The sequence below is a fragment of the Mesoplodon bidens genome, assembly GCF_964165515.1.
Source record: "Mesoplodon bidens genome assembly, chromosome: 2".
Taxonomy (NCBI): Eukaryota; Metazoa; Chordata; class Mammalia; order Artiodactyla; family Ziphiidae; genus Mesoplodon; species Mesoplodon bidens.
In genome coordinates this window covers 57648563-57667337 of record NC_138177.1, presented here as the reverse complement: position 1 = coordinate 57667337, position 18775 = coordinate 57648563, and the positions used below count along the sequence as shown (strand labels likewise).

Genomic DNA, 18775 nt, shown 5'->3' with positions numbered 1-18775 from the left:
CAGTTGGTCTTTACTGAGTGCTAGACACATCCCTGAGTTCTGTTCTTAGTCTCCAACTGTATGATGACTACTGTCTGGAAGTATTATCTGAACAACTAAAGTCACTTAATGGAAAAGGAATATGTCTTTAGAGAAGCAACAGTAATTTTTCTATCTGATTAAAAAGCAATGTTGACTGTCTGGAAACCTCAGTCATATTTGTAAGCAGAAAAGCATTGGCTATTCAAAGTGGATGACGTAAAGAGATGAGCAGAAACTTTGGCGATAGGTATACCTGGATTTAATTCTCACTTCTACCACTTGGCAGCTGGATAGCCTTAGGCAAGTTTCATACCTCCCTGAAATTCACTTAATTCAGTCTGTAAAATGGCATAATAACTTATTATAGCATCCTTTTAGGAATTTTAAATCAGTTATTGAAATAAAAGTACACACTATATAGACAAGTATGGATTCCTCAATAGGTGTTTGACCTTTCATTTCTCCAGTATCCCACCCCCATCAAATAAAGAAAAATACTTTTTTAAATTTACGAATATTTCATTATTCTAAAGTTAAAGCCATAAAAATAAAAATAATCAAATGGCCTACGATCATACCATTAGAAGAACAAAAAACTAGGTGTTCATGAGAGTTCCAAATTAGAATACAAGTTTTCATTAGGCACCTGTTTATGTATGCTATTCTGCTCTTTAAAATAAATAATTAAATTTGAAAGACTTATTTCCTCACTTTTAAGACTTTATTAGTTTACAAATTACATATCGACCTATGCTAAATATTATACCAACCCATGCTAATGAATTCAGTACAGAAAACAAAAAACACTGCACTCAAGCAAACTACATATATATGTGTGTGTGTGTGTGTGTATATATATATATATATATATATATATATATATATATATACATATATATATATATATATATATATATATATATATTACTTAAATGCATTTATATCCTAGCGTGTCTCATAAAGCATTGTGGTAACTCACTGGAATACAAACAATCAAATATAATGGCAAAAGCACTTAATATAAACAGGGCCAAGGAAACATAGACAGAAGATGAAGAAAAGATGAGGGAAATGTGAACAGGAGGAAGTGTAGTTAATCGAGTTGTATGTTTTGACCTTAAGATTCTCTGTGCGGGGACTTCCCTGGTGGCACAGTGGTTGGGAATCCACCTGCCAGTGCAGGGAACATGGGTTTGAGCCCTGGTCAGGGAAGATCCCACCTGCCGCAGAGCAAATAAGCCCGTGTGCCACAACTACTGAGCCTGTGCTCTAGGGTCCATGAGCCACAACTACTGAAGCCCATGTGCCACAACTACTGAAGTCCCAGCGCCTAGCCCGTGCTCCACAACAAGAGAAGCCACAGCAATGAGGAGCCCGCACACCACAACGAAGAGTAGCCCCCACTCGCCCCAACTAGAGACAGCCTGTGTGCCACAACAAAGACCCAACACGGCCAAAAATAAATAATAAATAAATTTATTTTAAAAAAAGATTCTCTGTGGATAAAACAACATGTAAATAATTGGTTACAAAGCCACATTATTTGAAGGTGCCAGACTGCATATTAACAGTCTGACACAAAGGGACAGCACAGGAAAACGATTCAAAGATAGAGATTTTTAAATATTTGCAGTTTGAAACCTTTTAGAGCACGTGTAATGAGCTCGACACACATTTCAACACTCAACATGTTAATCACATGTTCAAAGTATGTCTCAAAGTCATTGGAAATAGCTGTTGTCTCTGTCCCTGGTATCCAAAACTGATCTGTGATGTGTAAAACTCACGAGGTATTGATATCCACTTTTTGGCATCTGAACAGGAAACAAAGTTGTTTCGCAGTGATAATAAAGAATGAAGTAAATGCAAAAGGATACAAAAGACAAAGTACTGAGGGAATGTATTAACAGAACGAGTCAAACTAAATTCTGGTGAACTGGGGCCTACGATTGTACACACTCCATGGAAATACCCCAGCCTAAATACTGGCATAGGAGGAAGGGTACTGCGAAGCCCATCACAGTATAATCCTTTAAAATGTCCCTTTCAAGGTTGGCTCCACTCAACACTGAGTATAGGAAATCTTCCCATCAGGCAGAAACACTGGCTGCCCAATGATTGACCAAGAAATTAACACACTAATGAATAAATGATGCTAATTTATTTCTATCCCTGACAATGGGAAACAGCATACACTCTGTGTCAATGGTATGTCCTCCTTCCCACTTTTCTAAGTGGTAAATTATGTTTTTCCCTTCATTGCTTTATATCATGTGTGGCAGGCATGATGGGAAATGGCTATCAATGGTTCTGTTATTGATTTCTACCTTCCTTTCACTGTGGCTAAAGAAGATACTTTGTATGATTTCAATTTCTTAAAAATGTATTGGTACTTGTATTGTGGCCTAACATATGGTCTTTCCCGGAGAGTGTTCCATGTGTACTTGAGAAAAAGGTGTATTCTGCTGTTGTTGAGTGGAGTGATCTATATACAGCTGTTAGGTTTAGTTGGTTAAATGTGTTATTCAGTCCCCCTACCTCTCTACTGATCTTCTGTCTAGATGTGTTTTCCACTATTGAAAGCAAGGTATTGATCTCCAACTATTATTTTAGAACTATTTCTTCCTTCAATTCTGTCAATGTTTGCTTCACATATTTGGGGGTTGTTTGGTACATATATGTTTATAGGTGTTCTATGTTCTTGATAGATTGAACTTGTTATCAACATATAGTGGCCTCCTTTTCCTCTTGTGATAGTTTTTGATTTAAAGTTTATTTTGTGTGATAGTAACATAGCCATCCCAGATCTATCTTCCTTCCTTCCTTCCTTCCTTTCTTTTTCTGTCTCTCTTTCCTTCTTTTTTGTTACTATTTGCATGGGATATTTTATTCTATGCTTTAACTTTCAAGCAACTTGTGTCTTTTGAAATCAAGTGAGATTTTTGCGGACAGCATATACTTGGATTATGGTTGTTTTTAAAGTCCATTCTGCCAATGTTTATCTTTTCATTGGAGAGCTTAATCCACTTACTTTTTCAAAAATTACTGATGAGGAAGAACTTAATTCTGTCTATTTCCTGCTTGTTTTCTGTATGTCTTATGCATTTTTTGCCCCTCATTTACTCCATTACTGACTTCTGTGCTTAGCCGATTTTCTTGTGGTGAACTCTTGATTCCCTTTTCATTTCTTTTTGCATATGGTCTATTGATATTTTCTTTGTGGTTATCAAGAAGATGACATTTACCATTCTAAAGTTAAAACAATATAATTTCAATTGAAACCAACTTCAGTAGCACACAGAAACTCTGTTCCTCTACAGTTCTGTTCCTCCTCTTTACATTATTATTGTCACAAATTACACCTTTTTACTTTGTGAGCCCAATCACATGGATTTATGATTATTTTATACATTTGTTTTTTCAATCATGTAAGAAATAAAAAGTAGAGCTACAAGCCAATAACACAATACTGGCTTTAGTATTTGCCCATGTATTTATCTTTACTGGAGATTTCTATTTCTTTCTACAGCTTCGAGATGCTGTCTAGTGTCCTTTCATTTCAACCTGAAGGTTCAATTTAGCATTTCTCATAGGGCAGTGGTAGGAAGTTGTAAAATAAATGCCCTCAGCCTTTGTTCATCTGGGAATGCGTTAATTTCTCCCTACGTTTTGAACCCAGTTTGGCCAAATATAGAATTCTTGGCGGACAATTTTTTTTCTTTCAGCACTTTAAATATGGCTGGCCTCTTGCTTCCGTGGTTTCATAGAGGAAATTAGCTCTAATCTTTTTGAGGATCCCTGCTTTGTAACAAATTTCTTTTTTCTTTCTCCTTTGGGAGAAAAGATTCTTTCTGTGTCATTTGGCTTCTGAGAGTTTGATTATACTGGTTTTTGCTGTGGGGTTCTTTGAGTTTCTCTTAGTCCTGAAATCAGCCAAAGATTTATAGCAACCAAACACATACTGAACCAGGGAAGAGGCAATTTGAAAATGGCAGGAAAGCTTTGTGGCATTTTTACTTGCCCTTGCCCCATCCACTGTTAGTGTAGTGATGGTCTTAAAGTGGTGGAGTCTTAATGCAGTGATAGTCTTAAAGTAACAGCAGACCATTCCTAGAATGGGACCCTCAATCCTGCTTCAGGAGGGAGCAGAAGAGACTGTACTCTCAGATTATTATGTGTATCTGTTCTAACCTGTCTGGGAGCTACCTGAAGGACTGACACAAGATGCTTATCTCTGTCTTAGCTAACTTGGAACACAGTCTGGAAAAGCAGCGGTCAATGCTCAAAAAAGTGCAAGTTGAACTAACAAAGCACAGATGGCTGGGGCAGAAGACTGTGCATTGAAATACAGTAGACCACAGAAGATGCAGGAGCCAAAGTTGGGGGAGATTCTTTGGGAAATTAGAACCTACAAAAAGTACACATGTGTCCAGAGAAATTAGGAAAGCCACATGCATACTCGAGATAAGATGCATGTTCTGAAAACACCAGAGGAGTCTCTAAGCTTTTACCATGGGCTGAGCCCTGAACTCAATGCAGGTCAGCTAAATGTTGAAGGAGTGATCCAGCAATCTGCACAATGGGCAGAGGTGTGTGGTTTTGGGTGTGCATGTGGATGTGCTTGTGTGTATTTATTTTTGTTTGTTTTAGGTGCAGGAATTCAAGGAAATCTCTGTCAAAACATTAGCTAAACATGAACTAAAGGAACAGAGACTTCGGTGCATACATACGATAAGGAAAACAGTCATTGCAAAAATAGTTTGGAAAGGTCCCTAAACATACAGCCTCCAACAATCAAAAGCCCAGGAAACCCTGGGAAAGTGGGAGAATCTGATTTCCATAGATACCACATTATAATATTTGAAAGACAAATTTTCAACCAAAAAAATCACAAGGTATACAAAGACATGGAAAAGTATGGTCCATTTAAGAAAACAAATTAATTGATGAAACCATCCCTAATGAAGCCCAGACATTTCTCCACTGCATATTCTTGCCTCCTTTGTCATAGATTCATTGACCATAAGTGCATGGGTTTCTTTCTGGGCTCTCTATTCTGTTCCAGTGATCGATGTTTTTGTGCCAGTACCATGCTGTTTTGATTACTGTAGGTTTGTAGCATAGTCTGAAGCCAGGGAGCATGATTCCTCCAGTTGTGTTCTTCTTTCTCAAGACTGTTTTTGCTATTCAGGACCTTTTGTGTTTCCATACAAACTTTAAAATTATTTGTTCTAGGTCTGTGGAAAATTCCCTTGATATGTTGATACAGACTGCATTGAATCCATTGATTTCCTTGGGTATGATGGTCACTTTAACAATATTAATTCTTCCAATCCGTGACCATGGTATATCTTTCCAGCTGTTTGTGTCATCTTTAATTTCTTGTATCAGTGTCATATAGTTCCCTGGGTACAGGTCTTTTACCTCCTTAGGCAGATTTATTCTTCTGTATTTTATTCTTTTTTACGCGATTGTAAATGGGATTGTTTCCTTAATTTCTCTTTCTGATAGTTCACTGTTAGTGTATAGAAATACAGTAGATTTCTAGATATAAATGCTGTATCCTGCAAATTTACCAAGTTCATTTTTGAGCTCTAATAATTTTTGGATGGTGTCTTTCAGATTTTCTATGGATCATGCCATCTGCAAACAGTGACAGTTTTACTTTTTCCTTTCCATTTTGGAGTCCTTTTATTTATTGACTTTTCTTGTCTGATTGCTGTGGCTAGGACTTCCAAAAGTACCTTCAATAAAAGTGGTGAGAGTGGGCATCCTTGTCTTGTTCCTGATCTTAGGGGAAATGCTTTCAGCTTTTCACCATTGAGTATGTTAGCTATGAGCTTGTCGTATATGGCCTTTATTATGTTGAGGTATGTGTTCCCTCTATGCCCACTTTCTGGAGAGTTTTTACCATGAATGGATATTGAATTTTTTTCAAAAGCTTTTTTTTCATCTATTGAGATAATCATATGGTTTTTAGTCTTCAATTTGTTACTGTGATGATAAGAGACCTAAGAGAGCTACAGAGGCTAAGTGACCTATCCTTCCCTGAATGGGTAGGTATCCTTGTTCTGCCTTCTAATTGAGTTAGTATCTGAGTAAAGAACTGCCAGGTGTCATTTAGTTCACAATACACTGTTGTGGCAATATAGAAATGAATTTGTCTAAATCATTTGGCTTTTCTAAATTATAGTAAATGAATATACTGAATGAATACTTCAACTTAAGGAAATGCTCTTAAAGATATATTAATGTAGGCACTTCAGCGGAGAATTGAAAACAAAACAAATAATTCAGGTAAAATTAAAGTACACTCAGTTGTATCCAGTTTCCTCTTGTAAATCTCTCTTTTTCATTTGAGTGGACAGTCACTGGAGAATATCTGACTTGGGGCTAAGGAAATCTAAGCCTTCTTGGCCACACTGTATTCTCTGATGTCATTTAATAAAGACACCAGTTGGGTTGCTGAAAAAATAGTGGGAAAAATCAATGCCTCACATCCAAAGGGCAGCTCTTGAAAATATGTGGATTGTTGTAGTCATTTTGCTCTTCTGGCCTCAGAAGTTCTAATCTTAACCTTAGCCCCTCATGCAGAGAGACTTTTTAAACCAATTCGCACATTACTCATTATGTGACTGTTGAATAAGAGAAACCCAGCTCTTTTCCTGTGCTTTCAAGCAGTTATCTTCTTCAAAACTTTGTTTGGATTGTTATACCTTAATCTTGCCTGGCAAGGGACTTATGGGAAGGTTGTTATTGTTTGAAAGTTTGGTGCCAGTATCTGCAAAGAAAGAAGAAAGTAAAGAAGGAAAGGTGTGTTTATCAAACATCCCAATAGTGAAAGTGTGTGAAAGCAACTTTTGAAAAAGTGAATCTGTCAGAGTTCAGCCGTATTATTACATTTTATTTTATTCATTGAACATAAATAATTATCAGTGAATCCTTTCTAGATTTTCTAGTTTCCCAAAGTTCCCTGTATTCACATTCTAAGATGAAAAATGGTATTTTAAGTCACTGCTCTCCACCTTATATTATTTATAATCACTCCTCATGACCTCTTCCTTCAAAGAAACGTAATCCTAAGAAGTGTCCTTTGTTTGTCTTTGTGGAATAAGTGATGGGGATGCATCCTGGAGACCTGTGAGATGTTTAAATTGTGGCCTAATGAAACTAGGATGGAGAGTTCTGGAAAGATCTGGAAAGATGGCTGGTAGAGTGTGGCCAGATGTGGGAGAAGAGACACGTACCGAGAGAGGGAGAGGAAATTTTCAGAGGGAGACAATTAAACAAATAATTCAAAAAGTTTTGTTGTGTGGTGTGGGATGCAAGCCTTTCTCTCCCCCTTTCCTTCACAATCTCTTTGTTAAAGACTGTGTTTTTCATTAGTTTTACTAAGATAGGATTTGCCGTTTTGTTTGGATACTGAGAATGGACCCATGGAAACAGTTACATTTGGGTTATCTCTGACTATCTTTAATGAAGAACATAAATATTGGCCACACTATCTATGCACATGCTATCACCATGCCTTTTTTGTTCTCTGTTCATATATCTAAGTCCTCTTCTTTGAGGTCAATCTCAAATCTCATCTGAAATGTACATTTATTGATAGATTCAAGCCATAATGAACTGTCCCTTCTTTGTGCTCCTTAGGCTCTGATTATTTATAAAAACTCATTTTTGAACTTAGACACTGTCCAATATGATATATTACTTATTTCATCAGCATATGTTATATCCTCAACACAGTTATAAGCTTTTGTGGGGCTGGGATCATACATTCTGTAATTTTTCTCAGTACTTACACTTACTTTGATAGAAAGCGCATTCATTCATCTAAACATCATTTATTGAGTGTTAATTAAATGTCTCAACTCAGTCAATATTGTTTGAGTGAATGCATGCATGAATGAGGGAGTATGCAATAGGTAGCCTAATGTACCGCCCGATGTGAAAAAACCAAAAGCATAAACACAAAAGCAAGCCGAAAAGTGGCCCAGGACTTTCTGTAAAATATCCTGCTTTTGTTGGATGAGGCCATGAAAATCAAGATGCTCCTGAAAGGTCTTAAGAGCTGACCAAGAATAGTAAACAATTGAAATTCTCTCAGGCTTATTCAACCCTATCACTGGACACATTTATACCTCTCAGGAATGTTATTAAAAGAAGAGATTAATAAAGCTTTTATAGATGAGTTGATAAATCTCTAAACATTTAAATCTTCATTTCCTCCTAGGTTTCTCTAGTTTGGGTTTCCAAAAGATTTCAAGAAACCACAGGATAATTAAAAAATTAGACATTATCTTTCTTACCTTCATGTTTTTTGATGGTAAACACATTTTATTTTCTCCATAGTGCTGCCCAATTTCCACCAGTACAGTTCTTAAGTGAATTTTGCTCTGGATGGTGGGATATATAAGATGTAAATGAATTGTTTGTATATGTTTTAGAATTCTTCTAAAGGGCCTGGCCATGGAAATGCATTGAATCTTACTTAAATAAGTAAAGGAACTTCCTCAGAATTATTATTTTATTCTGGTTAGGATACTCTCTGCCCTGGTTTGTTAAAATTTCCCTCTAGAGTGGTTTTAATTTTGTTTCTGATAGGGTCCTAGGATTTATTGCCACACCCATCCTGCATCTGGTTTTCTTTGAATTCCTCTCCTTGCAGTTTCTGATTCATACAGGGCCTTACAGGTTAGTGACAACCTGGCCATCACAACTCTGGGAAGGACAGGCCTACTTTTCAGAGGTGCTGATGTTTTCTGTACCTGAAGGTTTTCAAGAGATATCAATCTTCCTCACCACCTCCCTTGGCCCTCTTAATGGACTAAGCAGTTCCTCATGAAAGTTCTGTAGGATATCTGTACTAACTTCTCCATATTGTTCCATCCTGAGTCTAAATTCCTGGCCTCAAGGTAATGTTAGATTTCTAGCTCCAGCCCCTATGTACATAAGGCCTATACTAAGGAACAGAACGCATACACATCAGTCTGCTCTTATTTCTCTGGATTTGATTTCTCTGTTACTTTCTGAAACATGCAGGTGCTCCTTTCTTTCTTTTAATCTCAGCTATGTGCTTTTAACATTTTCAAAACTGACCCAGAATTTACATGTGTCTCCAGTAAGAGTACATTAAATTGAGCTTAGTCTGCTCTTCTACTGGCATATTTGAGATCCAAATAATTTGCTACTTAACTGGATTCAGTTACCTGTATATTTCAGGCACCTAAAACTCACCATGTTCCAAATTTCCCCCTTTATAGTTAGTAATTTTCTTGGGAATCTGGATAACATTAGATGGAATAAAGTTAGTGAGTGGCCCAGGATTGCCTGAAATTTTGTTTGTCAGAGTGGCCAGGGAAAGTTAAGCAAAGAAGCAAACCAAATGAAAAACAGAATCACATTATTATGGCTGAGACAAGATTCCATGCAGAACTCTCTGTAGAGCTGGGTTGGGTCATAACTTATGCCAGAGCTCTAGGTGGGGTTGACACCATCTCATGCCAAGCTCTCAGTTCTGGGCTAACGTCATCTCTGGTCCACTCTATGGAGTGGAAACTTTGGAGGAATGGCCAATGTGTTCCACAGTGTAGGAAGAGGGAAATTGTGAACGTTACTTTCTAAATTGTGGAGGAACTAACCACTGTAAATGTGCTTTGAACTATGGTGTTTAATTTGACCAGTCAGATCAATGACTTTCCCCTTGAATGAAATGCTGCTACGTATATGAGCAGAAAAACAAAACTGGTATAAGGAATAGATAGCTAGTGGGAAGCAGCCGCATAGCCCAGGAAGATCAGCTCTGTGCTTTGTGACCACCTAGAGGGGTGACATAGGGCGGGTGGGAGGGAGGGAGTTGCAAGAGGGAAGAGATATGGGGACATATGTATATGTATAACTGATTTACTTTGTTAGAAAGTGGAAACTAACACACCATTGTAAAGCAATTATACTCCAATGAAGATGTTTAAAAAAAAACTAGTGTAAGGAGCTGGAGAGACTGGGAGTCTTATTTTCCCAGCAATTAACTTTTCCTCGACCATGACCTTCCTTTTGAGTCTCCTAGACCTTGGGGATGATAGCAACCCCTTGGGTTGGGTGATGGCAACCCCATCTTCACTAGAACCTCTATAGTTAACTTTGATTTTTCCCACACCGTCTATCCATCCCATGTATGCAGTCAGACATTTGATCTTGGACTTTTACTGACAAAATATCCTTGAATATAACCATTTCTTTTCACTGCCACTGCTACTGCTTTTGTCACTGCCTTAACTAGAGCTTTAACTTTAAGTTCTTTATATAAATATCTAAATATCTATATATAAATAAAATATACAAATAAATAAAATGTAATATTAATTTTGATGATTTAAAAGTCTTTTCTTGATAAAGACTTTTCCTGATAAATATACACAATATCTTATATAAATATTTGTGTATTATCTGTTCTTTTCTTAGAATTTTAGTCATATGATTCTATCTCTTGGTATGTCTAGAACTTTTTGATTGAATGCTGACTATTTTATTTGGCTTTTAAAATTTTTCTCAGTGGAAATGTTGTTTTGCTTCAAAATATTTTACTCTACCTGGAAGTAGCAAATCTTCAAATTACAATTTGTTAAATGCTTTGAAATATCAATACTATAGGTGTCACAAAATCTAGAAAAATGACATTTGAAAATTAACTACTGCCAGATGTGTCTCTATAAAACTTTTTCCCCACTCTTGTAGCTATATATTCTTTAACTGCCTCCTGTTTTAGAAATAAAATTTTAAGAAATAAACTTTGTAGTTTATAGACATAGATTTCTTTTCACATGGTTGATTAGAGTTTGCTTTTAGTTATTAATAGTTTAGAAAAGTTTATTTCAGCATCACAATTTATTATTGATAATGTCGCATTAATGTTCATTGTTAACTTTGAGAAAACCTCTATGGATTACTTCCTCATAAATATTTACTATTATAAATGCATTACTGATTTCAGTACTGCTATAGGTTTGTGCATTACAGGAATTCTGATAAAATACTCATTCACACCATTCCATTACACACATTATTGATGGGGTATATTCTTTTATTTCTTTCTTTATTTATTTTTGACTGTGTTGTGTCTTCGTTGCTGTGCGCAGGCTTTCTCTAGTTGCAGCGACTGGGGGATACTCTTTGTTGCGGTGTGCAGGCTTCTTATTGTGGTGGCTTCTCTTGTTGCAAAGCACAGGCTCTAGGCACACAAGCTTCAGTAGTTGTGGCTCGCAGGCTCAGTAGTTGTGGCTCACGGGCTCTAGAGCGAAGGCTCCATAGTCGTGGCACACGGTCTTAGTTGTTCCGCGGCATGTGGGATCTTCCCGGACCAGGGCTCGAACCCGTGTCCCCTGCATTGGCAGGTGACTTCCTAACCACTGTGCCATCAGGGAAGCCCCTGGAGTATATTGGTTTTTTTTTTTTTTTTTGCGGTATGCTGGCCTCTCACTGTTGTGGCCTCTCCCCGTTGTGGGGCACAGGCTCCGGACATGCAGGCTCAGTGGCCATGGCTCACGGGCCTAGCTGCTACGTGGCATATGGGATCTTCCCGGACTGGGGCACAAACCCGTGTCCCCTGCATCGGCAGGCAGACTCTCAACCACTGCACCACCAGGGAAGCCCTGGGGTATATTCTTGACAGAAGGAAATTTCCGTTTTGACTAAGCATTGAAGAAAACTGAATCTTTGACTTATCCTTCACATGCCTGATGATTGAAATAATTTTCCACAGAATAACTTCTGGTTTTATACTTTTCAGTTATTTTTTTCTTCTTCAAACGCACATGCTTTGAGAGCTGTGAAGTGCAAGACATGGCTATATTGTAAGGTGGTTTTTGTCCTTACGCTTCTGTGTCTTGTGCTAGTTAAGTCAGTAGAGTAGTCAGTAAGAGTACTGGAAGTTATTCCTGTAATGGGATATTATATAGTCAGTTACATATGGTGGTGTCTGAAAATCACATAATAGCCTCACTTAAAACATCTCCTTAGCCAGATTTCAAGAAAGCCTGTGACCAATCCAATATGATCCAACATAGCAGAATATGATAGAAGGAAAATTGACAAAGAAATAGACGCTGGACTTACCTGATGGAAATAAAAATATCTCACTTTTGACAATTTTGCAAAAACCTATAATGACATGAACTAATTTCTAGGGTTCTTCGTAGGACCTAAAAAGGAACCCATAGAGTTGTGGAACAACAATAGAAGCTACTGTGATGAGAAGCCCGGACACCGCAACAAAGAGTAGCCCCCGCTCGCCGCAACTAGAGAAAGCCTGCACGCAGCACTGAAGACCCAACGCAGCCAAGATAAAAATAAATAAATAAATAAATAAAAATTTATCTTTTAAAAAGTAATACTCAGGTTTGAGGCATGAGAAATTTGATGAGGAGAAATTAGCTCATGTTTGCAGAACTTTTAAAATATCAAACTCAGTCTCTAAGATTTTAGCATTCTATACAACATCGGTTACTTATTAGTGGTTTGGGAAGGCCAATTTAAAATTTTCTCATCTTACTGTATTGAAATTCACGGCCCTAATGTTCTCCACGTTGACTATATGAATGATGAAGAAAAGTCAATCATGTATTTCATTTCCAACTGGACAGAAAACAATATTTTGAAAAGTGTTTGGCCTACTGACTTTTGATTTCTTCTAAGGCAAATGGATAGGTAATTTTTATTCCCTGATTAGGAGAAAAATGGGGGAAGAGGGCAGGGTTAAGAATTAAGATTTCAAGAGCATGAGAGGTAGATGGCCAACCATAGTTCCTAAGGTTCGGTGCCTGTAACTGTTGCCGCTGCTTAAGCGTGCCAAAGCAGTGGTATGGCTGCTGCGCTCGTGTTTGCTACCACTAGAAACATTCTTGCCAGTAGTGGCGGCAGCGGGACTCAATTACTCCCTTTTTTCACTCTCTCCAGAAGCTCCAGATGGCGTCTTCCGTGGGCAACGTGGCCGACAGCACAGAACCAACGAAACGTATGCTTTCCTTCCAAGGGTTAGCTGAGCTGGCACATCGAGAATATCAGGCAGGAGATTTTGAGACAGCTGAGAGACACTGCATGCAGCTCTGGAGACAAGAGCCAGGCAATACTGGTGTACTTTTATTACTTTCATCTATACACTTCCAGTGTCGAAGGCTGGACAGATCTGCCCACTTTAGTACTCTGGCAATTAAACAGAACCCTCTTCTGGCAGAAGCCTATTCGAATTTGGGGAATGTGTACAAGGAAAGAGGGCAGTTGCAGGAAGCAACTGAGCATTACCGGCATGCATTGCGTCTCAAACCAGATTTCATCGATGGTTATATTAACCTGGCAGCCGCTTTGGTAGCAGCAGGCGACATGGAAGGAGCAGTACAAGCTTACGTCTCTGCTCTTCAGTACAATCCTTCTTTGTACTGTGTTCGCAGTGACCTGGGGAACCTGCTCAAAGCCCTGGGTGGCTTAGAAGAAGCCAAGGCATGTTATTTGAAAGCAATTGAGATGCAACCGAACTTTGCAGTAGCTTGGAGTAATCTTGGCTGTGTTTTCAATGCACAAGGGGAGATTTGGCTTGCAATTCATCACTTTGAAAAGGCTGTCACCCTTGACCCCAATTTTCTGGATGCTTATATCAATTTAGGAAATGTCTTCAATGAGGCACGGATTTTTGACAGAGCTGTGGCAGCTTACCTTCGTGCCCTAAGCTTGAGTCCAAATCATGCAGTGGTACATGGCAACCTGGCTTGTGTATACTATGAGCAAGGCCTGATGGATCTGGCAATAGACACCTACAGGCGAGCTATTGAATTGCAACCACATTTCCCTGATGCTTACTGCAACTTAGCCAACGCTCTCAAAGAGAAGGGCAGTGTTGCTGAAGCAGAAGATTGTTATCGTACAGCTCTCCGGCTGTGTCCCACCCATGCAGACTCTCTGAATAACCTAGCCAATATCAAAGGAGAACAGGGAAACAGTGAAGACGCGGTTCACTTGTATCGTAAAGCATTAGAGCTCTGCCCAGACTTTGCTGATGCCCATTCAAATTTAGCAAGTGTATTGAAGCAGCAGGGAAAACTGCACGAAGCTCTGATGCATTATAAGGAGGCTATTCGAATCAGTCCTACCTTTGCTGATGCGTACTGTAATATGGGAAACACTCTATGGGAGATGCAGGATGTTCAGGGAGCCTTAGACTGTTATACTCGTGCCGTGCAGATCAACCCTGCATTTGCGGATGCCCACAGCAATCTGGCTTCCATTCACCAGGATTCAGGGAATATTCCAGAAGCAATTGCTTCTTATCGCACTGTTCTGAAGCTTCAACCTGATTTTCCTGACGCTTATTGTAATTTGGCTCATTGCCTGCAGGTTGTCTGTGATTGGACAGACTATGATGAGCGAATGAAGAAGTTGGTCAGCATTGTGGCTGACCAGTTGGAGAAGAATAGGTTGCCTTCTGTGCAGCCTCATCATAGTATGCTCTATCCTCTTCCTCATGGCTTCAGGAAGGCTATTGCTGAGAGGCATGGGAACCTCTGCTTGGCTAATATAAGTGCCCTTCATAAACCACCGTATGAACATATAACAGACTTGAAGCTCAGTGATGGTCGACTGCGTGTAGGATACGTGAGTTCTGACTTTGGGAACCATCCTACTTCTCACCTTATGCAGTCTATTCCAGGCATGCACAGTCCTGATAAATTTGAGATATTCTGTTATGCCCTGAGCCCACATGATGGCACAAACTTCCGAGCGAAGGTGATGGCAGAAGCCAATCATTTCACTGATCTTTCTCAGATTCCATGCAATGGGAAAGCAGCTGATCGCATCCATCAAGATGGTATACACATCCTTGTAAATATGAATGGTTATACCAGGGGTGCTCGAAATGAACTCTTTGCTCTCAGGCCAGCTCCTATTCAGGCAATGTGGCTGGGGTACCCTGGGACTAGTGGCGTGCTTTTCATGGATTATATCATCACTGATCAGGAAACGTCACCTGCTGAAGTTGCTGAGCAGTATTCTGAGAAACTGGCTTATATGCCCCATACGTTCTTTATTGGTGATCATGCTAATATGTTCCCTCACCTGAAGAAAAAAGCCGTCATCGATTTTAAGTCCAATGGGCACATTTATGACAATCGGATTGTGCTGAATGGCATCGACCTCCAAGCATTTCTTGATAGTCTATCAGATGTGCAAATAGTCAAGATGAAATGTCCTGATGGAGAAGACAACGCAGACAGCAGTAATACAGCTCTTAATATGCCTGTCATTCCTATGAATACTGTTGCAGAAGCAGTTATTGAAATGATTAACAGAGGACAAATTCAGATTACAATGAATGGATTCAGTATTAGCAATGGCCTGGCAATTACCCTGATCAACAATAAGGCTGCCACTGGAGAGGAGGTTCCCCGTACCATTATTGTAACCACACGTTCTCAGTACGGGTTACCGGAAGATGCCATTGTGTACTGTAACTTTAATCAGTTATACAAAATTGACCCATCTACTTTGCAGATGTGGGCAAATATTCTGAAGCGTGTTCCCAATAGTGTACTGTGGCTGTTGCGTTTTCCAGCAGCAGGAGAAGCTAATATTCAACAGTACGCACAAAATATGGGCCTTCCCCCAAACCGTATCATTTTTTCACCTGTTGCTCCTAAAGAGGAACATGTTCGGAGAGGCCAGCTGGCTGATGTCTGCTTGGACACTCCACTCTGTAATGGCCACACCACAGGGATGGATGTCCTTTGGGCAGGGACCCCCATGGTGACTATGCCAGGAGAGACTCTTGCTTCCCGAGTTGCAGGTTCCCAGCTCACTTGTTTAGGCTGTCTTGAGCTGATTGCTAAAAATCGGCAAGAATATGAAGAGATAGCTGTGAAACTGGGAACTGATCTCGAATACCTGAAGAAAATTCGTGGCAAAGTCTGGAAGCAGAGAACATCTAGCCCTCTGTTCAACACCAAACAATATACAATGGAACTAGAGCGGCTCTACCTACAGATGTGGGAGCATTATGCAGCTGGCAACAAACCTGATCACATGATTAAGCCGGTTGAAGTCACTGAGTCGGCCTAAATAATGACTGTGTGCCCAGGAGAATTACCCCTGTAGCTGAGCCTCAACCTTCTGGGGGAAAGGGAACTACTTTTTCAATATCATGGTGCAGATGGGTGACAGACAATGATAAGAAATAGCACAGCCAGACTTGCTTCCTGCATGATCACGATAGGGAGAAACCCAAGAGATGCGAAACTGCTGTTCCACAAGGAGTCTCCATCGAATTTTGCAGCAGCCAGGTGTCTGGAAGGTCTGGAAGGTGAGTCTGGAAGGTAAGTCTGGAAGGTCTGATCTCCCTTGGTCTTCCAGGGGATGGATGGTTAATGTGGAAGGGAGATAGAGATTGCCCGGCCGTTTTGTGATTATCACGGATTGATTGAGTCTTCTGAATTAATTTTTTTCTTTATATTTTGGGTATTGGAGCTTTTAAAAATGTTTGGTTTCAGGTATTTTTATTCATGTGAAGTGTATATGATTCTCTTGAGATAAGGTTTTAAGCTAAAATATTCCTTGTTTTAGTTTCTGAACTCTACCGATAAATGGGGACTTTGCTGGTGTAGTCTTTTTATAGGTTTTATAAACCACTTGAGCCTCTATCAGTCACTTTAGTGTCTGACATAACGTTTGGAACTCTCAGTGCTTTGTTGGTCTGTAGATGATGGCTTCAATTCTTTTTCTGGTCCGTTTCCTTCTTCCCTTCCCCCCACTTTAAAAATTCTCCTGTAACTTGGCTAACAAAATACCAAGTGTGATTCAAAACCTCCCAGAATGTTTCTCTTCAACACATCATCTGGTGCCAAATGAAGATTGTTAGGAGTGCTTATTAATTATGAAGGGCACAGTTGTGGTACTGTCACTGACGATAATAATAATGGATTTTTGGCCTAGAGTTTTGACCTATTTCACCAGTGTTTTACCATTGACTGCCCCTCTATGCTGCTTCCAAAAGTGAGAGTGTGTGATAAGATTTTTACTTTCATTTCTAAAGTTTGTTTTTTTTAGGTGAGTCCTGTTCTTCCTTTTTCTTTCAGCAGAAATGAAATCCCAGGTAAGTATAAGTATTCAAATATTTGATCAGTAAGTCACAGTTATCTCCAGTACATTAAATAACTTTCATCAAAAAACATGTTATAGGTGAAAAGCTCTGAAGGACCAGCTATGTATATGATAATTATGTTTCAGGCCTTCTAGGGTATTATATATAATAACTTGTCTTCTGGTCGTGGTCTTGAAGTCTTTATGGATTCAGCCTCAGTAGTAGCGAACTGCACTGCTACTTGGTTTGGAGTACAAATTAGACTTTAGCCCTCCTGGAGGTTGAGTTTTTGGTATTGAAAACCATAGGAATGAAATTATTGTATTTCATCAAAGGATCGAGGGCTTGAGGCTTAAACAAGCCAACATATGTGTGGGAAGCAGTCAGCCTTGAGAGCAGGCTACGGACATGCCAGGCATGCCACCGCTGCTCGAAGGGACTGTCCCTACTTGTTCCCCTCCTTGTTCCATTCCACGGGAGATAAATCACCAGGGCCCAGAAATCAGAAAGAATGTAAAATGAGACAAGCCAATCTGTCTCCACCCTGCACGTGCAGGTTATTTTGGATGATTCTGGGTTTATGGGTTTTCTCCCAGGGAAGTTAACCTTGAGCCGAGACAGTCATTAGATAATGTAAACCACCGTCTGGCAACCTTCCCTTTTCTAGTCTATATAATCTGCAACTGTAGCATAATAAAACTTGCCTTGCAACCGTCAGTTGTCTTGGTCCTTCTGACCCCATTTGTCGGTGCTACTTCAGTTCCTTACCCCGTCCCTTCTGACCCTGGGCGGTGAAATCCTCTTTCTGAGGCTGGTCCGCGGCAAGTGGCGCCTGAACAGGGACCTGAAGCGTGAAGCCAATTAAAAGAAAAAGAAAGTGCAGGTAAGAGAACCCTTATGCAAAATATGTGTGGACACGAGTAAAAGTGAAACTAACAGAGGCATAAGGCAACAGTCAGAAGTAAAATAAGATGGGGCAAAAGGGCTCAAAGGAGCGTGAATTATTTGCTCCGGTTTTACTTTCGATGCTTAAAGCTCGGGGTAATAAAGTTTCTACCTCACAGTTGACTGAATTTTTGCAGCATATCCATGATGTATCTCCCTGGTTTCCTGATGGCGGCTCTGTGACATAGAAATCTGGCAGAAAGTTGGAGAAGATTTTAAAAATTATTATGAGTCTCGAGGGCCTACTCATACTGCCGTTGTTACATTTAGTTTGTGGAATCTGATAAAAATATGTTTAGGTTCTTCTCATGATAGTGTTGATTTGAATGTAAAGTCAGAAAAACATAAGCCTCTGACAGAAGAAACGACTGTATTATCAGCTACTGTGTCGCCACTTCCTAAACCAAAAGAGCTAATAAATTTAAATATTTCAGATGAAGAGGAACATTTTGACTTAACAGATGAGGCTTTTAAACATAAAAGAGAGAAGTATCCTGAAGATGATTTTCTAATGGCTATAATAGATAAGTCAGTGAAAAAGCTGCAAATTAGTAAGGACTGTCTTCCTCAAAATTCTCCATCTGTAAAACTGCTCAGTCCCTTGCAACGTGCTGTACAAGCAGCAATAAAACGAGGAGAAGATCCTATTTTCTGTTGTCCTGTCACGGAAAGACCTGATCCTAATAA

General features: G+C 39.4%; 1 protein-coding gene and 1 long non-coding RNA gene across 2 annotated transcripts in view; one reads left to right on the top strand and one right to left on the bottom strand.

The window, feature by feature from the left end:
- LOC308612071 overlaps window positions 1-18775 on the bottom strand; it is a 440886-nt gene that overhangs the window by 28234 nt on the left and 393877 nt on the right. The window lies entirely within an intron of this gene.
- Window positions 12812-16349, top strand: LOC308611866 (UDP-N-acetylglucosamine--peptide N-acetylglucosaminyltransferase 110 kDa subunit-like). The gene has a single exon (XM_081223989.1). It carries the CDS (start codon window positions 12985-12987, stop codon window positions 16123-16125), a length of 3141 nt encoding a protein of 1046 aa, XP_081080115.1. The 5' UTR covers window positions 12812-12984; the 3' UTR covers window positions 16126-16349.